Raw genomic sequence first — 17,347 nt, forward strand, 5'->3', positions numbered from 1 at the left:
TTGCTTTATATCCTATTTGATTGTGTGGATGAGCAAACTGCTGCCAAGTCTGAGGTCTTAATTTAGCGGAACCAAGCGAAATATTTATTTTTGGTTGGATTATTAAAATTTTACTAAATGATGTATATAACATAGTTGTACTGTTTACTTTGTAAATTTTATGCTAGTAGTGGCTAATGTAGCCACGAGCTGCGAGCCTCACATGGTGAACTCACTTCTTTCTAACTCCATAACCCCGAATTTTTTTTCATTTTCAGACTTCTGGTCTTCAGACCCAACAGATGCTGACTCAAGTGACATCGCTTGAGGCAATTTTCAGATTTTACACAAAACGTCTAACAACTTTTTTTCAGCTATGTAACAGTACTCCTCAACACCTGTAAACAGACTTTGATGCGTGAAATTGGCGGCACTCCCCTTTAATCAATTCAACACGTCATTAGAGTCTTCAGAGCAAAGAAGTATTTGGTGTTTGCTCAGACAGTTACGAACGTCCCTCAGCTGATGGTTTTCAGTTGTCTGTCCATCTCTGCTGTGTAAATGTGAAATTGTGTGAATGTGAAGCATGATGTCACTTTCTAGGCTTCTCCACATTTTCCACTTCTTCCAGCATTCCTGTCAGCGTGAGAGGCTTGTATGAACTAGTGAGCGTGAGTTTGTGTGCTACCTTAATGCATGTTTGTGCTTGTGTGCTCCACATCCATTACACATGGGAGCTTGTGCAAGAATCTGAATCACCTCTGATTTTGAGATTACGCAACAAGTTGACTCAGGCAACATGAAAAGTGCCTCAGGACACACAAATTAGCATTTTGATATGTGACGCTGGGACATGTTGTATGGAAAAATGCATGTTTGTTTACATAAGATCCTTTTTGTATACAGTATCATTGCACAGATACTTGAGATGCACTCCACTGGATAATCATATATGGAGATGATAAGATAGAAGGAGAGGGAGAGCTTTAAGGAAGGACACACCTCTCTCTCACCACAGCATGTTGCAGCCTGTGGGGCAGGATGTGATTCAGTTTATTATGGACTGAGCTAACAGAGACCGTCACATAAGGCTGGACGGAGTGGAGGTAACAGCAGAGGGATAATTGAATCTGACACACATCACAGAGAGACATCAGGTCCTGGAAAGGTCAGTCACACTTGAAGGCGAGCCTGAAACCTCTCAGCACCTCGGCTTCGTTGACTTGTTATTAACATTTTCACTTTGTTTTCTCTGTCAGACTTTGCTAACATTTACCTCTCTTTCATCTTTTCTTGACTTGAATATTTACATGAAGCAGATTTATTACAAACCAGTGACTCGTGATTGCAAAACTTTGGACTGAAGCTGCACTGATTTTTTGATTCTCTCAGGTCTTGTTTTGTTGTTTTTGTACCCAAATAACTGCTGAACATCATCAAAACTCGCATCTTCGCTGTATTTTTCCCCATTTGTTGTTTTTTCTTGCAAATGCTTTTTACAGTCCTTTCCTTAGTCAGTCATTTAAACATTAACGATATCAGATTAGTTTTCTTTAGCGCACTTTGTTCATTACAACATCATATGTATGTCGTATATCCACTACAATATCGGGTTGAAATTTACATATTTTTGTGTTTTTGTTCTTGTCTGTGTGTTGGAGCAGCTTTGTGACACCTGGCTTCATTATAAACTTTCATATAAACAGTTTTATTTTAAAAATCTGTCACTTCTGAGAAAAAGCGCTCTGCAATCCGTTGCATTTTCTTTGAATAGAGACACAAATCTGGCTTTGATTCACTTTTACTCATTCACTAAAGCCATTGGGGGAAAATAAACAGTTTTTTTTAGTGGGACCAGAGCAAGGAATAAGGACTTACTGTCATAAAGGGAAATGTGGTTTTACAAAGATCATATCAACTCTGAACCAATTAAGTCCTCTCTACAAGTCAGGGTCTGTCAGGCATCTTTAATTGTGTTATTCCTTAAAGGTCAAGCGTCGTTGACCTCTGCACTGCTTGGTACTGGTTTCCATGAGCGCAGGGATTCAAAAGAAGTGAGACAAATGAAGAGAAGAAGAAAAAAAAACAAGCGAATCAAAGACTGTGTTGAAATACTCTCATGCTGCTCTTTGACGTAGTGCTGCGTTGGTTTGGCGTGTTTTAGCATGCCGCCTCTGAGTTGAAGCCACTCTGTTGGCTACAGGGTCTGATGTGAATACTTTAGAGGCTGCGTCAGGGTGGCAGCCATCCTCCAGCTCTGGAATCAGCCTGTGTACTATTGGGGAACAATAGTTTTCCATTCTCCGCTATTTTCTTGATAGCGAGCCCTCACCCTGAGTGTGAAGTGTGAAGTGAAATATCCAAATTATCAGTGCGTAATTTAGCTCCTGTCTTTTCTATCATCTTTTTCCCTTTTTTACTACCTCTTTTCATCATTCACATTTAGAAACCATTTCCCAAAGAGGAAATTCTTTTTTACTGCCGGTTCCTGTTAGCTTCAAAGAAGAGTTGTGCAATGGCAGTCACACAGACGAGTAAACATATCAGTGATATGTGAGGAGAGTTTTATCAAAATCTGACCAAGAAACTTACTGAAGCACACTGGGTGTAGGGTTAGGGTTAGGGATCAGAGTCAGGGTCAGGGTTAGCCTTTTTTGAGGCCATCAGGTGAGAAGAGTTGAGAAAAACAAACGCTGACTGACTTTCAGTGTTGAAAGCAGGTGTGCATCCGTCACCACAGACAAAACATTTCACCATCAGTGATGCAGACCCAGTTAATCTTTGTGAAGCAGGTGATAAACAGTCCTGTGCATACCAGGAAAGATGATCAGCAGTGACAAACAGACTGTTGACAGAGTTAGGTAAATCTTAAGTCATGCACTGCAGAAAGCATGGAAGCCCATCTTCTATTTGTAAAAATGATACATTTGTGTTTTTTTAGTCATACTTATTATTTATTATGTCAAAATAACTTAACTTTGTCTAACTTCGTCTCTCGTCCTCAGGATCAACACTCCTTCTAGCATGAGCAACCTCAGTCGTTCCTTTCTCAATGACACAAACCAGGAGCATGACAGCGTTGTGAGCAATGACTTCTCCACAGCCTTGGGAGCCCTCATCCTCAGCTTGGTCTTCCTCCTGGGCGTCCCTGGCAACCTCTTCATCGTCTGGAGCATCCTGGCACGCACCCGACGACGCTCTGTCACCACCCTCCTCATCCTCAACCTGGCGTGCGCCGACGGCTTCCTCATGGCCCTCACCATCTTCTTCATCGTCTACCTGGCCAAGCAGACGTGGGTCTTCGGTGACGTCATGTGTAAGGGCCTGTTCTACCTGTGCAACTCCAACATGTATGCCTCCATCTTCCTGATCACACTGATGAGCGTGCACAGGCTGGTGGCCGTGGTGTTTCCCAAGAAAGTGCACTCCCTGGTCACCAAGAAGATTGTGAGGAGGATGATCATTGGCATGTGGGTGGTGGTGATGGTGATCGCTATCCCCTCGCTTGTGTTCCGAGACGTGAGAGAGGACAAAGATGAGAGGAATAAAAAAAGGTTGGTGTGTGCGCCCAACCACACCCTGCCCCGACATGTAAGTAGACTACAAGTAACAATTATTTCCAGCATCTGTCATTAAGCTGATTTTTTTGGGGGGGTTGAGTCTTTATTGGATAGTGCAGCTGAAGAGAGACAGGAAAGTAAATGAGGGAGGACATTTAGCAAAGGGCCCCAAGTTGGAGTGAAACCAACGAAGGACACAGCCATAATACATGAGGTGCATGCTCGACCAGGTGAGCGACCAGGAAGCCCCAAATCTGATGAACTGATTAATCATTTGCTCCAAAAGCCCGTCACAAATACCTGTTCTGTCTGACCAAAAGGACAAAATATATCTGAAGCCCTTTTAAATTAGCACAGACAAGAAGTTCCTGACTGAACTAGTCTGAACTGCTTATTTGAAATCCATGACAAGTCCATCTGCTGAAGGTGGTCGTGAGATGTGTTGAAAGCTCTGGAAGAGCTCAGAAATGCACCATCTTTGGAGACCTTGCTGATTTTTGGGGGGCAGTGGAAACAAGTTGTGAACACAACAGTGATACATTGTCGTTGAGGGTGATCTGGCGGACTTGTTAGCAAACAGTTTCACATCCAGCGGCTTTTCCTAGTTTTAATTGACCTTTAATTGTCCTTCTGCTTGTTTTATTTGTTTGCTACTCTATTGGGCATTGTTTTTTTACGATCTACTTGTTATGAAGTTTGTGTGAGACACTGATTATTATTTGATCGATTGAAGGATTTAGATTCAGTATGTTGTCTTGCCATTATCTCGCCCTGCCATGTTTTAGCAGATCCATTCATGTCTAAACAGCCATTGCATTGAGCACACCTGCTTTGTGTCGTCCTGTGTGCAGGTGAGGTTTCAGTACGCCTTTGAGACAGTGGCGGGCTTCATTCTTCCTTATGCAGTCATCATATTCAGCTACGTGCTCATCCTGAGACGCCTGAGGCAGACCAAGTTCCGCAGAAAGGTCCGCAGTGAGAAACTCATCCTGGCCATTGTGGTGATGTTTGGTCTTTTCTGGCTTCCGTACCACGTTATCAACATGATACAGGTGTGTAAGGGCATGTTTATTTTTCATATGAAATACTAATTTCTTCTATTAAATCAATGATCTGATCCGTTGAATGAATGCTGAGTTTGTTCTGTTCTGTCCAAGGTGGCAGCTGAGTGGTATTCAGACAATTCTCCCACGAGAAATATGTGAGTAACAAAAGATTTTTACCATTTTCACCCTGCCTCTCAAACTAAATTTCACATATTTTCACTGACATAAAAACTTTTTTCTGAAATTCTAAGCAAAGGACTGAGCTTTGATGTTTCACAGCAAATTTGACAGTGGGGTTTTGCTTGATGTAACGTTTTTTGCAGTCAAAGCACTTATATGTGTTTTAAACCCTACAAAAACATTTTGGCTTTTGGTTGTGGTCTAAAACGGTCTGTCTATCTGCAGATTGGACCATATCTCAAAGTCCAGCCGTGCAGTGACCTCGGCTTTGGCCTTCATCAGCAGCTGTGCCAATCCTGTCCTCTACACCTTCGCTGGGAAATCCTACATCAAGCAGAACGGCTTCGGCTTCATGGCCCGTCTCTTTGAGGGCACGTCTTTGGATCAGACAGGAAACAAAAAGAGTCGGATCATGGGGAAAGACAATGTGGGAACCAGTAACGCGGACTCCTCAAACAGCACAGGAACTCCTATGTCACAAAACGGGACATGAGCGATGAACGAACTTTGTACATAAATCAGAGAAAATGTCTAAAATTACACATTTGTATATTGTTTATTATGGTGACAGCAACATTTGAGCCTTAATTTGCTGGGCTTAAAAAATATAGACAACACAGAAGCAGCAGCTGAGACCTGACCGACGAGTATTTTGAATTTATGTAAATAAATGGTGTTGAAAGAAACAGATGTTTGAAATGTAACTGTTTGCATCTGACTTGTATATCAGAGCTGTAAATATTCTTTTGTAATGTTTTATTTTATTACATTTTGTGTCACTTGCAGGGAATAACACTTGAACAAGCAAAACATAATGATAAATAACTACATAACACAGTACTGTATGTACTCTGGGAGCGGTGGTATTATGACAAAAACACGGAATTTCATTTCTACATGAGAAACACTTTGATCACTTGAAGTCCCCCAATTTAACATTTATGAGCAATAACTATTTAACACATGGTTTATATCACACTATAATGTAGTTTTAAGCAGATTTGACATTAAGTTGTACTTATTATGGTACAGTGTTTGTTGGTAATTATACAGATGTTTTTTAGTATATTGTCATTTATTATGTTGCTGCAGCAGCAGCATCCACTTATGGGTGCTGATAAATATATTAATGCATTCTTTCAACGACATGATAGCATTATAAACCCCTTATAAATGTTTATATGCTGCTCAAAAATGGCAAATTGGGGGACTTAAAGTGCTGCTCATCAATCTAAACAAACTCACCTTCAGATAAATTTCATTAAGAGTAATTCACTCACTTGTGCTCGTTCCAGCTTTAATCACTTTCAGGCCACAGAGACAACTGAACCACTTATTTTTTATGTGAATCAATACTAAACCAGCACATTTTGGAGTTTCATCACAAACACGCCGAAAACATTAAGTCTGAATTGAATCTGGTGCGTGACACATTTCATTATGAACAACTCAACTCCATCCTTGAAATACTTGATGTTTGATCACGTTCTTCCTCGCAACATGTGGCCACTCGGCAGCATCTGACACCATCAGACATGTTGTAATAGGTTTTGTATCAACTTCATACAAAAAGCTGATTTTCTACTCGATTGTCATGAAAGCCTGAATCATGGATGTACAAACTCTTTGGCCCTTTTATTTATTTTTTTTACTTATTTTGCAGTTTGCCACCACCAACACACTTTTCTGTAATGTGTGCAATGATGTCAACATCTTGAATTTCTGTTGCAGCACATGGATCTCAGCTTGAGTCATTTTCAGACTGTTAGGCACTGATATTGAATTTAAAACACTTAAATTTGTTTTAAATTTCCATTTGTAATTCAACATGCAGTTTGTTTAATAAAGCAGAAATTTACTGTTTGAGACTCAATTTTTATAGTCTACACACCAAAGAGCCCAGCTTTGCTTTAATGTAGTCACATCCCTGTTATCCTCCTCCCAACAGCTTTAGGGTCTTTACATGAAGACTGTACCAAATATTCAGTTTTTACACAAGCAATGTGACCTGCTCAGTGATTTAACACCATTTCTTCCTCATCAGGTTTCACTGAATCACACATTTTGTATCATCTACAAATCAAGACAATACAGTTTAATACTTAAATAACACTTTATTAGTCATTTTCACAGTTCATACATCACAAGACTGAAGAGATTTGGAGATTATGTTCATAGATTATAAAGACATTACCATATTTTCAGGGAACAAATTGTATTTATGGGTTTCAAACAGCCCCTCTGAACACAACGCAGCATTCATTCATTGGCTCATGCAGCATCCCTTTACCTGTAAAAAGGAAAAAAAGGTGAATTAATATCCAACAGCTGAAAATGTTTAAGTGTTGACAGACTAAATATAAACCTCCCAGAGTAATGCAATGCAGGTTAACAGCCTCCAAAAAAGTAAGTTTTAATCAAAACCAAATGTCAATCATGAAGATTTACTGCAGTGCTCTGTGGACTATGGATTCATTTTACATAAATGGGTCTAAACTGGCTGCAAAGTTTACCATCAATGTGTAAAAACACTGATACAGACCTTAAAGATGTCCAGTCCAGGCTCTTGAAACCTAAAACAGAGCACACGATGATCAGTCTCAGCTTGCATTGAAATAATCCTCTCAGCAGCATCTGAATCGTCAAACCCATCAGTGCAGTGAAAGAATAATCATGAGGTTCAGGTGAAACACGGACTCACATGCAGCTCATCATTAAGGTTTGACGGTAAAAAGCAGAACTAAATCTTCAGGTGGATTTGCTGTAACGGGCATTTGGCATCTTTTCTGAGCTGACTCTGAATTTGCTCAGATGGAGAAAAAAATAAACCTGCAGCAGGTGCAGATGATGTCTGACGATACTACAACATGCACTCTGCTCAGACACCAGTTTATTATTGGGCTGAAACTTTTAGAGACATTGATTCAGCTGGGTGGCCATTGTACTGTATTATGCAGAAGTGGCCTATTCATGATAATTTGCTCTCACTGCTTTAAACGTGGGCAAGATAGTAACTCATGTTAGTATAACACATTTGAAATGATTATAAAATCTCTTGAATTTTAACAAAAACTGACTAATTTTAGGATTTAATGCAGGACTGTTGTATTAGACTGCAATAGTTTCAGCTGCTCTTAATAAACATGTAAATGCCCGCTTGTTGATCATCCTAATATTTAGATCGTGCACACATAATTAACTCGACTGCACAATTCATGCATAGATGCAAAGCAGTGCAAGTGGACGTCGAATGAGGCCCAGATCGGCTCATCAGAGACCATGAGGCCGCTTTGGCGCCGCAGCAGCAGCGAGCTAACGACACTAACCTGCATTAACCGCAGCAAACCGCCGCACGCAGATGCACTAATACACCAACTGCGACATAATCAATGTGATCTGACACAGATCAGTGGTGAGAAATACCGTTAATGAAGCTCCACATGTGCTGGCCTTTGTCTCTCCACCGCGGCATGTCGGACCTTCATCATCGCAACAAGGAAAAGAGGCCGCTAATGAGGCTGAGGCTCAATTTATCTCCTCATCAAAACCACGTGTTTACTGTCCTCCGTCAGAAAACAGGCCGCTTCCGGGTCTGGCACGGTGGAGTATTAAAGTGCCAATCTTATAAAACACATTATTAAAGAACAACCAACTTAAATTATGAACAGTATCTTCCATTTAATGCAGGTTTATTGAAATTAAAAGTATGATATTGCGTTTTAACTGGAATGTGTCAACAAAAGTACAGACATCGTACATCCAGCAGCTAAAAGTGCATTGTTATGCACAGATATAGAATTTAAAAAGAATAAGACTATAAATAAGAAATGAAATATAATAGATGACAACAATGGGAAAAATATTGATCATCATCAAATAAAACTTTAATCAAAAGGCTCCATTGTCTACATTGTCCTGATATAAGGGTATAGACTATATGAGTTGAACTTAATTAATTAACTATAAAAGATATTTGTCTTACATCTGTAGCCCCCGACATGTTGTTGAAACCATGATTTACGCCTGAAAATTGATTTAGTTGGTAAATATTAACAGATAACCTGATAGCTGTGATTAAATAAACCCGTGATTGAAATCCACCTGTTCTTTTAAAACCTCTTCCCACACGCAGCGCCGTCGGAAACTACAAAATGACGTCACTAGCTGACTACGGAATTTCTCTAGGTCCAAAAAGCAAGAAACAAGTCAGTGATAGAACTGACGCTGGCGTGAGTCAAAGGGAACAGTGTATCCTGCTGTAGCCTTCAATTGTTTAAGTCAACATTTGACGGGGATTATTTGACCATGAGAGTATTAATAGGTATGTACGTTATTTAAAAATTAAATTTTTTTTGTCGCTCGAAAGGTCAATGTGACATAACGCTACCAGTTAGCTGGTAGCTAGTGTTAGCATTGCAGGCATAGATTGAGTCGATGTACCAGTAAGTTACGTGTGCGTGATCTCCGTACAGGAAATTACAGTAAAAACAAGTGTGCCAGTAACGCGATTACACCTAGAAAATGCCCAAATGTTTTGTTAAATCGTTATCGAAAAAAAGTTATTAATGTTTGCAATGCAGTCCTGTTTTGTAAGCATGTACAGTACGCATGCGCAGCGCTCTGGTTGTCATGCTCTGTGTGCAGACAACCGATTGAATTCAATACACTGTGTTTGCATACATATTAAAATGGCACAATCGTTATTCTGTATTAGTAGAATTAGGGTAAATATAACCCAGACTGTCTTTTCTCTCATCCGTATTTATAGTAACTGGTCAGTGTCAGATTCTGTGTTTCTTCCGTTCGTGTGTATATTTCTCTATATTGTCCTGTTTGCAGGAGGGGGATCTGGCTTTGTGGGCCGTGAGCTGAGTCGCCTGCTCAAAGATAAAGGTCATGAAGTTACAGTGATATCTCGACAGCCTGGTCCAGGAAAGATAACATGGGTATGATCTCAGGTTAACTCAGATTTGCGGTCAGACAGAAGGGCCCAAGGTCATTTCTCATCTTGAGTGACTCCTGAGTCATCAGCATTTGTATTTATTTTTTAATCTCAAATGTCTGTCGAGTTTGTGAATTCCCCCATTTTGCTGCCTTGCCGGTCACAGTACTTGTCTCCAAATTCAGAGTAAATTGTATATTCCTGTGCCTCCTCTGTGCTTCTGCAGGGTGAGTTGGAGTCTAACGGGCTTCCACCATGTGAGGGCGCTGTCAACTTAGCTGGAGAGAACCTGATGAACCCGCTACGATGGTGAGCAATAAATACATAGTGCCTGAGTGCAGGTACATGCAGCCACAAATGGTCAAAAGTTTGTGGACATTCCTGTTCAAAATTGTGGTCTTGGGCTGAGGTTTTCATGCCCTTCAACCCAATCAAACACCTTTGGGATGCAATGAAACACTAAAGCAAGCTGGGCCTCACTGCCACCATCCGTGACTGACAACGCATGCTCAGTGTGCTTCAATGGAAGCAAATCCCTGCAGCCAGATCAGGCACAGAGTGAGTGTTGCTCTTTTAATGAAGCTGGATTTTCCCCTGGTCTGTCTTAAATGTGTCTTCAGGTGGAATGAAAGCTACAAAAAGGATCTGTTCTCCAGTCGTATCGACACTACCAAAACTCTCGCTCGAGCCATTTCTGCTTCCTCGAGTCCTCCTCGCTCCTGGGTCCTGGTTTCAGGTGTAGGTAAGTCTCTGCTTAATGACAAAACTAATAACATTCTGATTTGGCGCCAGTACAAAGTCAGACCACACAAACTCACAGATAGTAAGAGCAGTGACATCAATTATTGTGTACTTCTTACTTTGTTTTTTGCTGCACAGCTTGTTACAAGCCCAGTCTGACAGCTCAGTACACAGAAGACAGTGAATGGACTCCATTTGACCTCCTCTCCAGACTTGTGAAGGAGTGGGAGGCCTCTGCACTTCTTCCTGACGATGTGGCAAAAACCACCAAACAAGTTGTCATCAGGCCTGGTATGTAACAAGTGATTATTTCACTTTAAGTTGAAAATCCTGGCAGTTTGATGCCCAGTAACCACGGCAAGGACAATAAAATGAAAATGTAGATGTTTCAATAATACTTTTCATCTTTGAATGATTTATCATTCTTATGCACTGAAAACCTTGAGAGTACTTTATTTTGGTGATCTTACATTCCTACCTCTGTCCACCAGGGGCAGTACTGGGCCGCGATGGTGGTGCCATGAAGCAGATGCTGCTGCCTTTCTGGCTCGGCCTCGGGGGCACTCTGGGGTCCGGAAGTCAGCCGTTTCCCTGGATCCACGTCTCGGACCTGGCGGGGATCATCGTCCACGCCCTGGAATCCCCCGCTGCTGCCGACGCTCCCTCCCCTTCACCACAAGTGTTCAACGGCGTCGCGCCTGCTCTGAACACCAACTACGAGTTCACGAAAGAGATGGGCCGGGTCCTGAGGAGACCCACCATTTTTCCTGTGCCTGGCTTCGTCTTGAACACCTTAATGGGCTCTGAGAGGGCCGTGGTCCTCGTGCAGGGCCAGAATGTCATACCAAAGAGGACTCAAGAGGCCGGATTTCAGTACAAGTACCCGGACTTGAAATCAGCCCTGAAACAGATTGTTGGCAGTTAATTGTGTGCTCATATTTACTGCATCACAAGAATATAAACAAGTACAACAGCTTAAATCAATACTTGAACAAGAGCAAGATCACCAATGGGAAGACGAAACATTCTGTAAATGCCAGATTTTTCAGATCTGTGGACTTTTGTCTCTGAGAGTTTGTTCATGCTTACAGGTGTGATGGGATCCCTGCTCTTATTTAAGGTGCGCTGGGATCTGATCGCTCAGGCCGGATTGCTCAGTACTAAGAGTGAGACAGGGTGACATTGAAGGACTGCAGAGCAGGAAAAACCTGCTCATGTCAAACAAATGGGATAAAGCTTAAAAGTCCAAATCACAGCAGTCCGCTCTTCATGCAGATGTGTGGGTTTTTCCTGTTCGGCAGCATTTACTCTTTTCAGATGTCTGTCTAATCTGGACAGAAGGGCTGCAACTAAGCCTTATTTTCATTATCAATTAGTCTGTAGAACTGTAAAAAATGTTCATCACCGTTTCTTTCAGCCGAAGGTGATGACATGGCAAATGTCTTGTTTTATCTGACCAACAGTTAAAAAGCTTACATGTAAGACAAGGAAAAGTGGAAATTCTCACATTTGAGAAACTAAAATGTGGTATTTTTGCTTGAAATGAACTTACTGCACTTGTTCTTGCCGACTGAGGGGTGTGTTAACTGTAAGACCTGTAGGACAGAGCAGGACATCCTCACACCCCCACTTTTCTATTTTCCCATGTTTTTAAATGTCATATGACTGTACAAACTGCAGCATGCTTGTTGCAAGAAACAGACTGTGTGGTTGAGGGTGGTGCATAATAAAGCTGGGCAAAGTGCAGAAAGACATGGTTATGACCTTTTTATTGATGTCATCAGTTGTGAAATGAGTTCCAGTTGTAAATGTTCTGTTGATCTAAAAGCTGATAAGTCTTTGGATGGCAGTTTAAACTCAGTTTTATTGTGTTTCCGTTCCTTCAACATAAATGTAAAGAATGAGTCTGTTTCCTCTTCCTCGCTGAATCGTCACTCTGAGTCAGTCTGGACGTCATCGTCGACTTTCTGAATGATTGGCAGCTGATCTCCCCAGTCACTGTTCCGAGCACAGCGGTACACATCTCTGATTGGAGGAAATCAAACACAGTTGTCAGTCGTGATCAGACAGCGTAAACAGTACGAATTTAGTCCAGAGTCAGAAATTTAAAAAGCTGCCATTTAAGATCTTGGTGATTTGTAATCTTGCCAATCTTAGCCTGTTTTCTTTCTGAAATGTTCTTGCACAGCTGCACATTAAGACAACATTTGACATTTCTTCTTCTTTTGTTAAACTGGCGTTGGTGACGTTGGGTTGGACAGTTCCTGCGCTGCAGGACCTTCACCTGCTGTGCTTTCGTGCTGTCACCACCAGGTGCTGCAGCTGTCCGTCCGGGCAGCACATTCGACAGTGGATGTGTCTTTTCCTGCGCTGCACAGGCCCGATCAGCCTGGCCCAGTCCACACCTGCTGTTTCAGCCTGCGGTGACTCTGTCCGGGTCAGAATAAGGTAGCTGAACTTCTCTGTCTGCAGGTCGTTGTGCTGAAGGGAAATAAGTCGAATCTTTGAATCACTGATTGACTGTTTCTCAGCAGAAATAAATTAGTTTCATAGAATTACTTTACATGTTTGCTACTGTCTGTCAGTAACCAACGGGACGTTCGGACCCTCAGTAAGGACAAAAATCTTGATTTTTAATTGAATTTGGAAAAAAAATCTGCGATCGGCTGGCGACCGGTCCAGGGTGTACCCCGCCTCTCGCCCGTTGACAGCCGAGATAGGCTCCGGCCACCCCGCGACCCCGAAAGGGATAAGCAGCATAGAAAATGGATGGATGGATGGAAAAAAATTATTGTGACTCCTGTTATTTTTCTTTGTCATACTTCTAAATCTAAACATATCAGAACGGGATATGTATAAGTATGTGTATTATGTCTTGACTGAGTTAAGACCCTGAGAAGAAGTCTGATTTTTGATGCAAACTGCAGCACTAAGGGTTTTAAAGTTAAATCTTAATTAATCCATGAGTTATGTGTCAAAGCTGCTGTTAAGTGGGTCAAACTACAATAATTAACGTCCTGTTGTTTTTAGAGCACTGTCGTTCACCTTTCTCTTTCACCTCCCGCAGCATCTCTCAGCAACAAACTGACTGATTTGACAAAAAAATATGAAGTCACGCTCTACTTATTAGCTTTTTTAGAGCTAATTGAAAGTTCAGGAATGAACGTTCATGCTTAACTTATTGATGTCTGATTTGCAGGAAGAATGCTGCAGGCAGACATGTAAAACAGAGTTTGACCTTACCCCTGGCAGAGGCAGAGGTTGGTACCGCTGGTGGAAGTTGCAGGGCGTGGTGGACTCAGTGGCCAGTTTAGGACACATCAGTTCATGAGGACACTAGAAAAACAAAACAACAGAGAGACGATGTGAGAAAGACGAGACACTGCTGGCTGAAAGCATGACATGACATTTTAAAGCAGCTGGGATTCAAACGCACCGGAGCAAACACAGACGCTGGTCTGGTGTCATGGACCGTCTTCTCCTGTTTCTGGAGATAGAGAACAGGAAGTTTTCAGTCTGCTTCCGATAACTGTGTCAAGTAATTTACACAACAGCACATAACAAATAGAATACCTTTAACAATGTGTCTCTGGCCTCCATAAGAATCTGATGGCCCTCTTTGGTCCCATTTTCCACCAGCACCTACACCAAGAAATGCAGAAAACAGATGTCATGAAATAAAACAGGACTTCTAGATACCAGAAGAGTTTTACATGTATACAGAAAGGTCTAAAGCGTAACATATATTCTTCATGTATGCACATCATCTATACATGAAGTTTTGCCATTTTTCCAACAAACCAGGTACGAGCTCGTCTTCCTCCACAGGGTGAACACCGCCTCCTCTCGCTCCTTCGCGTTGGCAAGCTCTGACAGGGTGAAGGCGGCGACCACCACGTCAAACTGCACCTGGAAGCCGAAACACAGGACGGTCAGCGCTCCTTATCCTTAAGATGTGTGTGAATAAATACAATAATAAATCCATAGACAAGAAAATGTTCCAAACACACAAAGAGGGGATCCTAAGGATGATCTTCATCTGACATGGTTCTACATGGATTTCCCAGAAATCCCTTTTCAACACAACTGTGAGAGTAGCACTTGTATTTCTGTGTGTTTCTCTTAATGAAATTTGGAAAGAATCTCTTTAACTCTCTAACACTGGACACAGACTTTGTTTATCTGTTGCTAAATTAAAGATTAAGGGATTTTACCTTAGGAGAGACAGGGAGGAACTGTCTGAAATACACTTGTTTGATGTGAGGTTCAGCTGCTTCGTCATCACCTACTCAACACACAGAAAAAACAACTCTTAGATTTTCTGATAAAACTCAAACAAAACTGTTACAAATCAAACCTGACTGAAGTGTTTCTGCGTTCGTACCTTTGAGAAGTCGCTCAGCCAGGATGTTCATCGGCCCGGAGCTGTCCACGCACACCATCTCCTTCAAAGTGTCGCCCCAGCACGAGTGTGACGCCCTGTGGGAGAAGACTCAATTCAGAGTCTTGTGATTTACATGAAAACTCTCTTTATTCAAACCAGTTTTTTACACTAACCAGACGACTGTTCCCAGTCCTGAACCAAAATCCAGGAGCGACTGAGGGGCAAAAGAAGGATCTCTCTTCTTTATCTGAAAAGATAAAAAAAGGACATTTAGGACAGAAAAAGACCCCTGAACACATCATGGGGTAATAATACTCAGTAGTATAGATAGGTCTTTTGTAATTGTCCCTGCTTTAATGTCGGAGAACTGACTCTTTAAGGACGGCCTTGGTACTGTCTACAGTTAGCCTACAGCCTCCACCACTTGCTCATTACCTCGTTTATAGCTCTCCTCACTGCTGCGAAGCCCCCAGCCAGCCGAGCCGCCATGTAAACCACACCTGACTCTTCATCATACCTGAAACCCAGAGAGCGAGCTGTATTTAAGATCATCTGTATCTCAGAATCGAGCAGGATAAATCACCAGCTACAAGCTCCAAAATGTAACTGCAGAGAAGAGTTCATGAAACCCTGTCGCCCCATTCTGAGCCTGATACTCTGAGATTTTGTGACAGTGAAATGAATCCTTGTATGCGAGAACAGATAAAAGCAAGTGTTACTTCAGAGGAGTCCAGTGATAGGTGTTTCTTCTGAGCTCTGAAAGCACCTTCTTCCTGATGCGATCCTGAAGCACTTGTACGTCTACATCTGCAACACAAGGTGAATTTAGTTTGCTGCTGCATCTTATCATCTCCAAAGATTTAGGTTTATTTGTCATATGCACAGCAATTACAGTGAAGCAGCTGCTGGCAATTAAATTCTTGTTCTTAGGCTTCCTTTAACAAAGAAATTCATCCAAGTAAAATTAGAGATGAGAATAGACATAAATTGTGCAATAGTTACAATTTAAAATTAAAAACATATCAATTAAAATATTATATAAAATATCATACTGGTGCACAGTAGGGATGAACAGGTGATGCACAGGAAAATACATATTGTGACGGTTTAATAGGTTGTAAGCAGCAGTGAAACAAATGGAAATATTCTTTGCAGTCATGACAGACATCCATGTGTCACCCACCTCCACTGCTTTCCATTGCTTTCTCCCAGAGTTGCTTCTCCAGGCTCACAGCTTTCTGCCTCAGAGTAAAATCATCGACTGCTCGCTTTCTGCTCCACAGGAAGTTTGTGAGGGCCTGAATGCGGCCAGTCATCCGATTCACCTGAGCGCCTGCAAGTGGAGAAAATGAACAATCGCACAGCATTTTGACTCATTTCAAGACCAGCAAAGACACCGACTGATGACCACATTAAAAATTTAACACACTGAGAATGATCGAGCGTGCAGCCGTCTGGAGCTCCACAGGTAGGTGCAGCGTTTTCAGGTTGGTCACACCTGGGTGCTTCCTGTGGACTTCTCCTTTCAGGAAATCCACCTGGGACTGTGGGTGTGCAACAGCACTCATTCCCTGAGGATGAAAAATAAAAACAAATGTTTCTTTACAACTTCTTTGAGCTTCAGCTATTTAACAGTAACTAATCTCATTCTGGTGGTTTTAGATTCAACTAAAATAATAAACAGACAAAAAATACCATTGGACAGTTTGAAAAACAAGATTTTTGCATTCAACTTTAGTCTGTAGGCTGTCAAAGCATATCTTATATTCATATTCATTTATGTCCTCTCTGATTAGCTCACAGTCTGAACTTGTGCTGATAGATTTAAGGCAATTTTACCTCTACAATTTTTGAGTTTTGAAAATGCAGTTACAGGAAATTCACAGTCATGGTATATATTCCTATTACCATATATAATACCTGCAAGCATATACATATTGTGATTTAATTGTGATTAAAAGACTTCATCTGTATTAACCACCCCTTTAATTCGCAGCTTGTCGGGGTTGCAGAATATATTTCCCAGTGAAAAACTACGTGTTAGTTACAAGTAAGTTCACAGGAGAAATGTGCTAAATTAATTGACATGAATACTAAATTTACAGCTATATCAGCTTTTCTCTATTAAACTAACTAAACTATACTCAATTTGCTCTTTTAACAGCCTGTCTGTCTGACCTCCATGGTAAAGATGCTGCGTTCAATGACAGTCACAGACTGGGCTCACCGTGCACATCATCCTCACGATGGACGCCCTCTGACAGAGGACACAAGCTCCATAAGTCCGTAACGCCATATCTTCGGTGGCTTCTTGTGTTCAAACGGCTTTAATATTAACTTTGACTTCCATCCACACCTCGGTGAGGACGAAGGCACGTTCGTATAGTTTAACAATCCTTCAACAAAATAATTCCGACTATTGGTTAGTGCGGAACCTTTATTCCATGGTTTTGTTCCACATGAAAGAAAGCACAGACAGGAGTGCTCACTCTGCCTTCGTTTCCGGTGTTGTGTC

The 17,347-nt window shown here is 41.6% G+C and overlaps 3 protein-coding genes across 4 annotated transcripts; 2 read left to right on the plus strand and 1 right to left on the minus strand.

The window, feature by feature from the left end:
* Nucleotides 1-1,070: 1,070 nt before the first annotated feature.
* On the plus strand, nt 1,071-5,405 carry ltb4r2b (leukotriene B4 receptor 2b). Its single transcript, XM_070974782.1, has 5 exons — nt 1,071-1,147; nt 2,985-3,570; nt 4,391-4,591; nt 4,697-4,740; nt 4,991-5,405. The coding sequence occupies exons 2-5, from the start codon at nt 3,004-3,006 to the stop codon at nt 5,256-5,258; spliced, it is 1,080 nt and encodes a 359-aa protein (XP_070830883.1). The 5' UTR covers nt 1,071-1,147; nt 2,985-3,003; the 3' UTR covers nt 5,259-5,405.
* A 3,548-nt stretch (nt 5,406-8,953) lies between these two features.
* On the plus strand, nt 8,954-12,198 carry sdr39u1 (short chain dehydrogenase/reductase family 39U, member 1). Its single transcript, XM_070974626.1, has 6 exons — nt 8,954-9,086; nt 9,605-9,711; nt 9,934-10,016; nt 10,328-10,449; nt 10,587-10,739; nt 10,940-12,198. The coding sequence occupies exons 1-6, from the start codon at nt 9,071-9,073 to the stop codon at nt 11,371-11,373; spliced, it is 915 nt and encodes a 304-aa protein (XP_070830727.1). The 5' UTR covers nt 8,954-9,070; the 3' UTR covers nt 11,374-12,198.
* mettl17 (methyltransferase like 17) lies at nt 12,191-17,243 on the minus strand. Of its 2 annotated transcripts, none has more exons than XM_070974625.1 (14): nt 17,060-17,243; nt 16,331-16,403; nt 16,016-16,165; nt 15,552-15,639; nt 15,268-15,349; nt 15,006-15,079; nt 14,833-14,927; nt 14,663-14,733; nt 14,250-14,357; nt 14,022-14,090; nt 13,885-13,935; nt 13,692-13,784; nt 12,733-12,929; nt 12,191-12,473 (listed from the first exon to the last, which is right to left on the minus strand). In XM_070974625.1, exons 1-14 carry the CDS (start codon nt 17,126-17,128, stop codon nt 12,380-12,382), a joined length of 1,314 nt encoding a protein of 437 aa, XP_070830726.1. In that variant the 5' UTR covers nt 17,129-17,243; the 3' UTR covers nt 12,191-12,379. The 2 variants fall into 2 exon arrangements, with proteins under 2 accessions (XP_070830726.1, XP_070830725.1); XM_070974624.1 differs by having other exon boundaries at nt 16,262-16,403; nt 17,060-17,240.
* Between the last annotated feature and the right edge of the window lie 104 nt (nt 17,244-17,347).

The sequence above is a fragment of the Chaetodon trifascialis genome, chromosome 11, assembly GCF_039877785.1.
Source record: "Chaetodon trifascialis isolate fChaTrf1 chromosome 11, fChaTrf1.hap1, whole genome shotgun sequence".
Lineage (NCBI taxonomy): Eukaryota > Metazoa > Chordata > Actinopteri > Chaetodontiformes > Chaetodontidae > Chaetodon > Chaetodon trifascialis.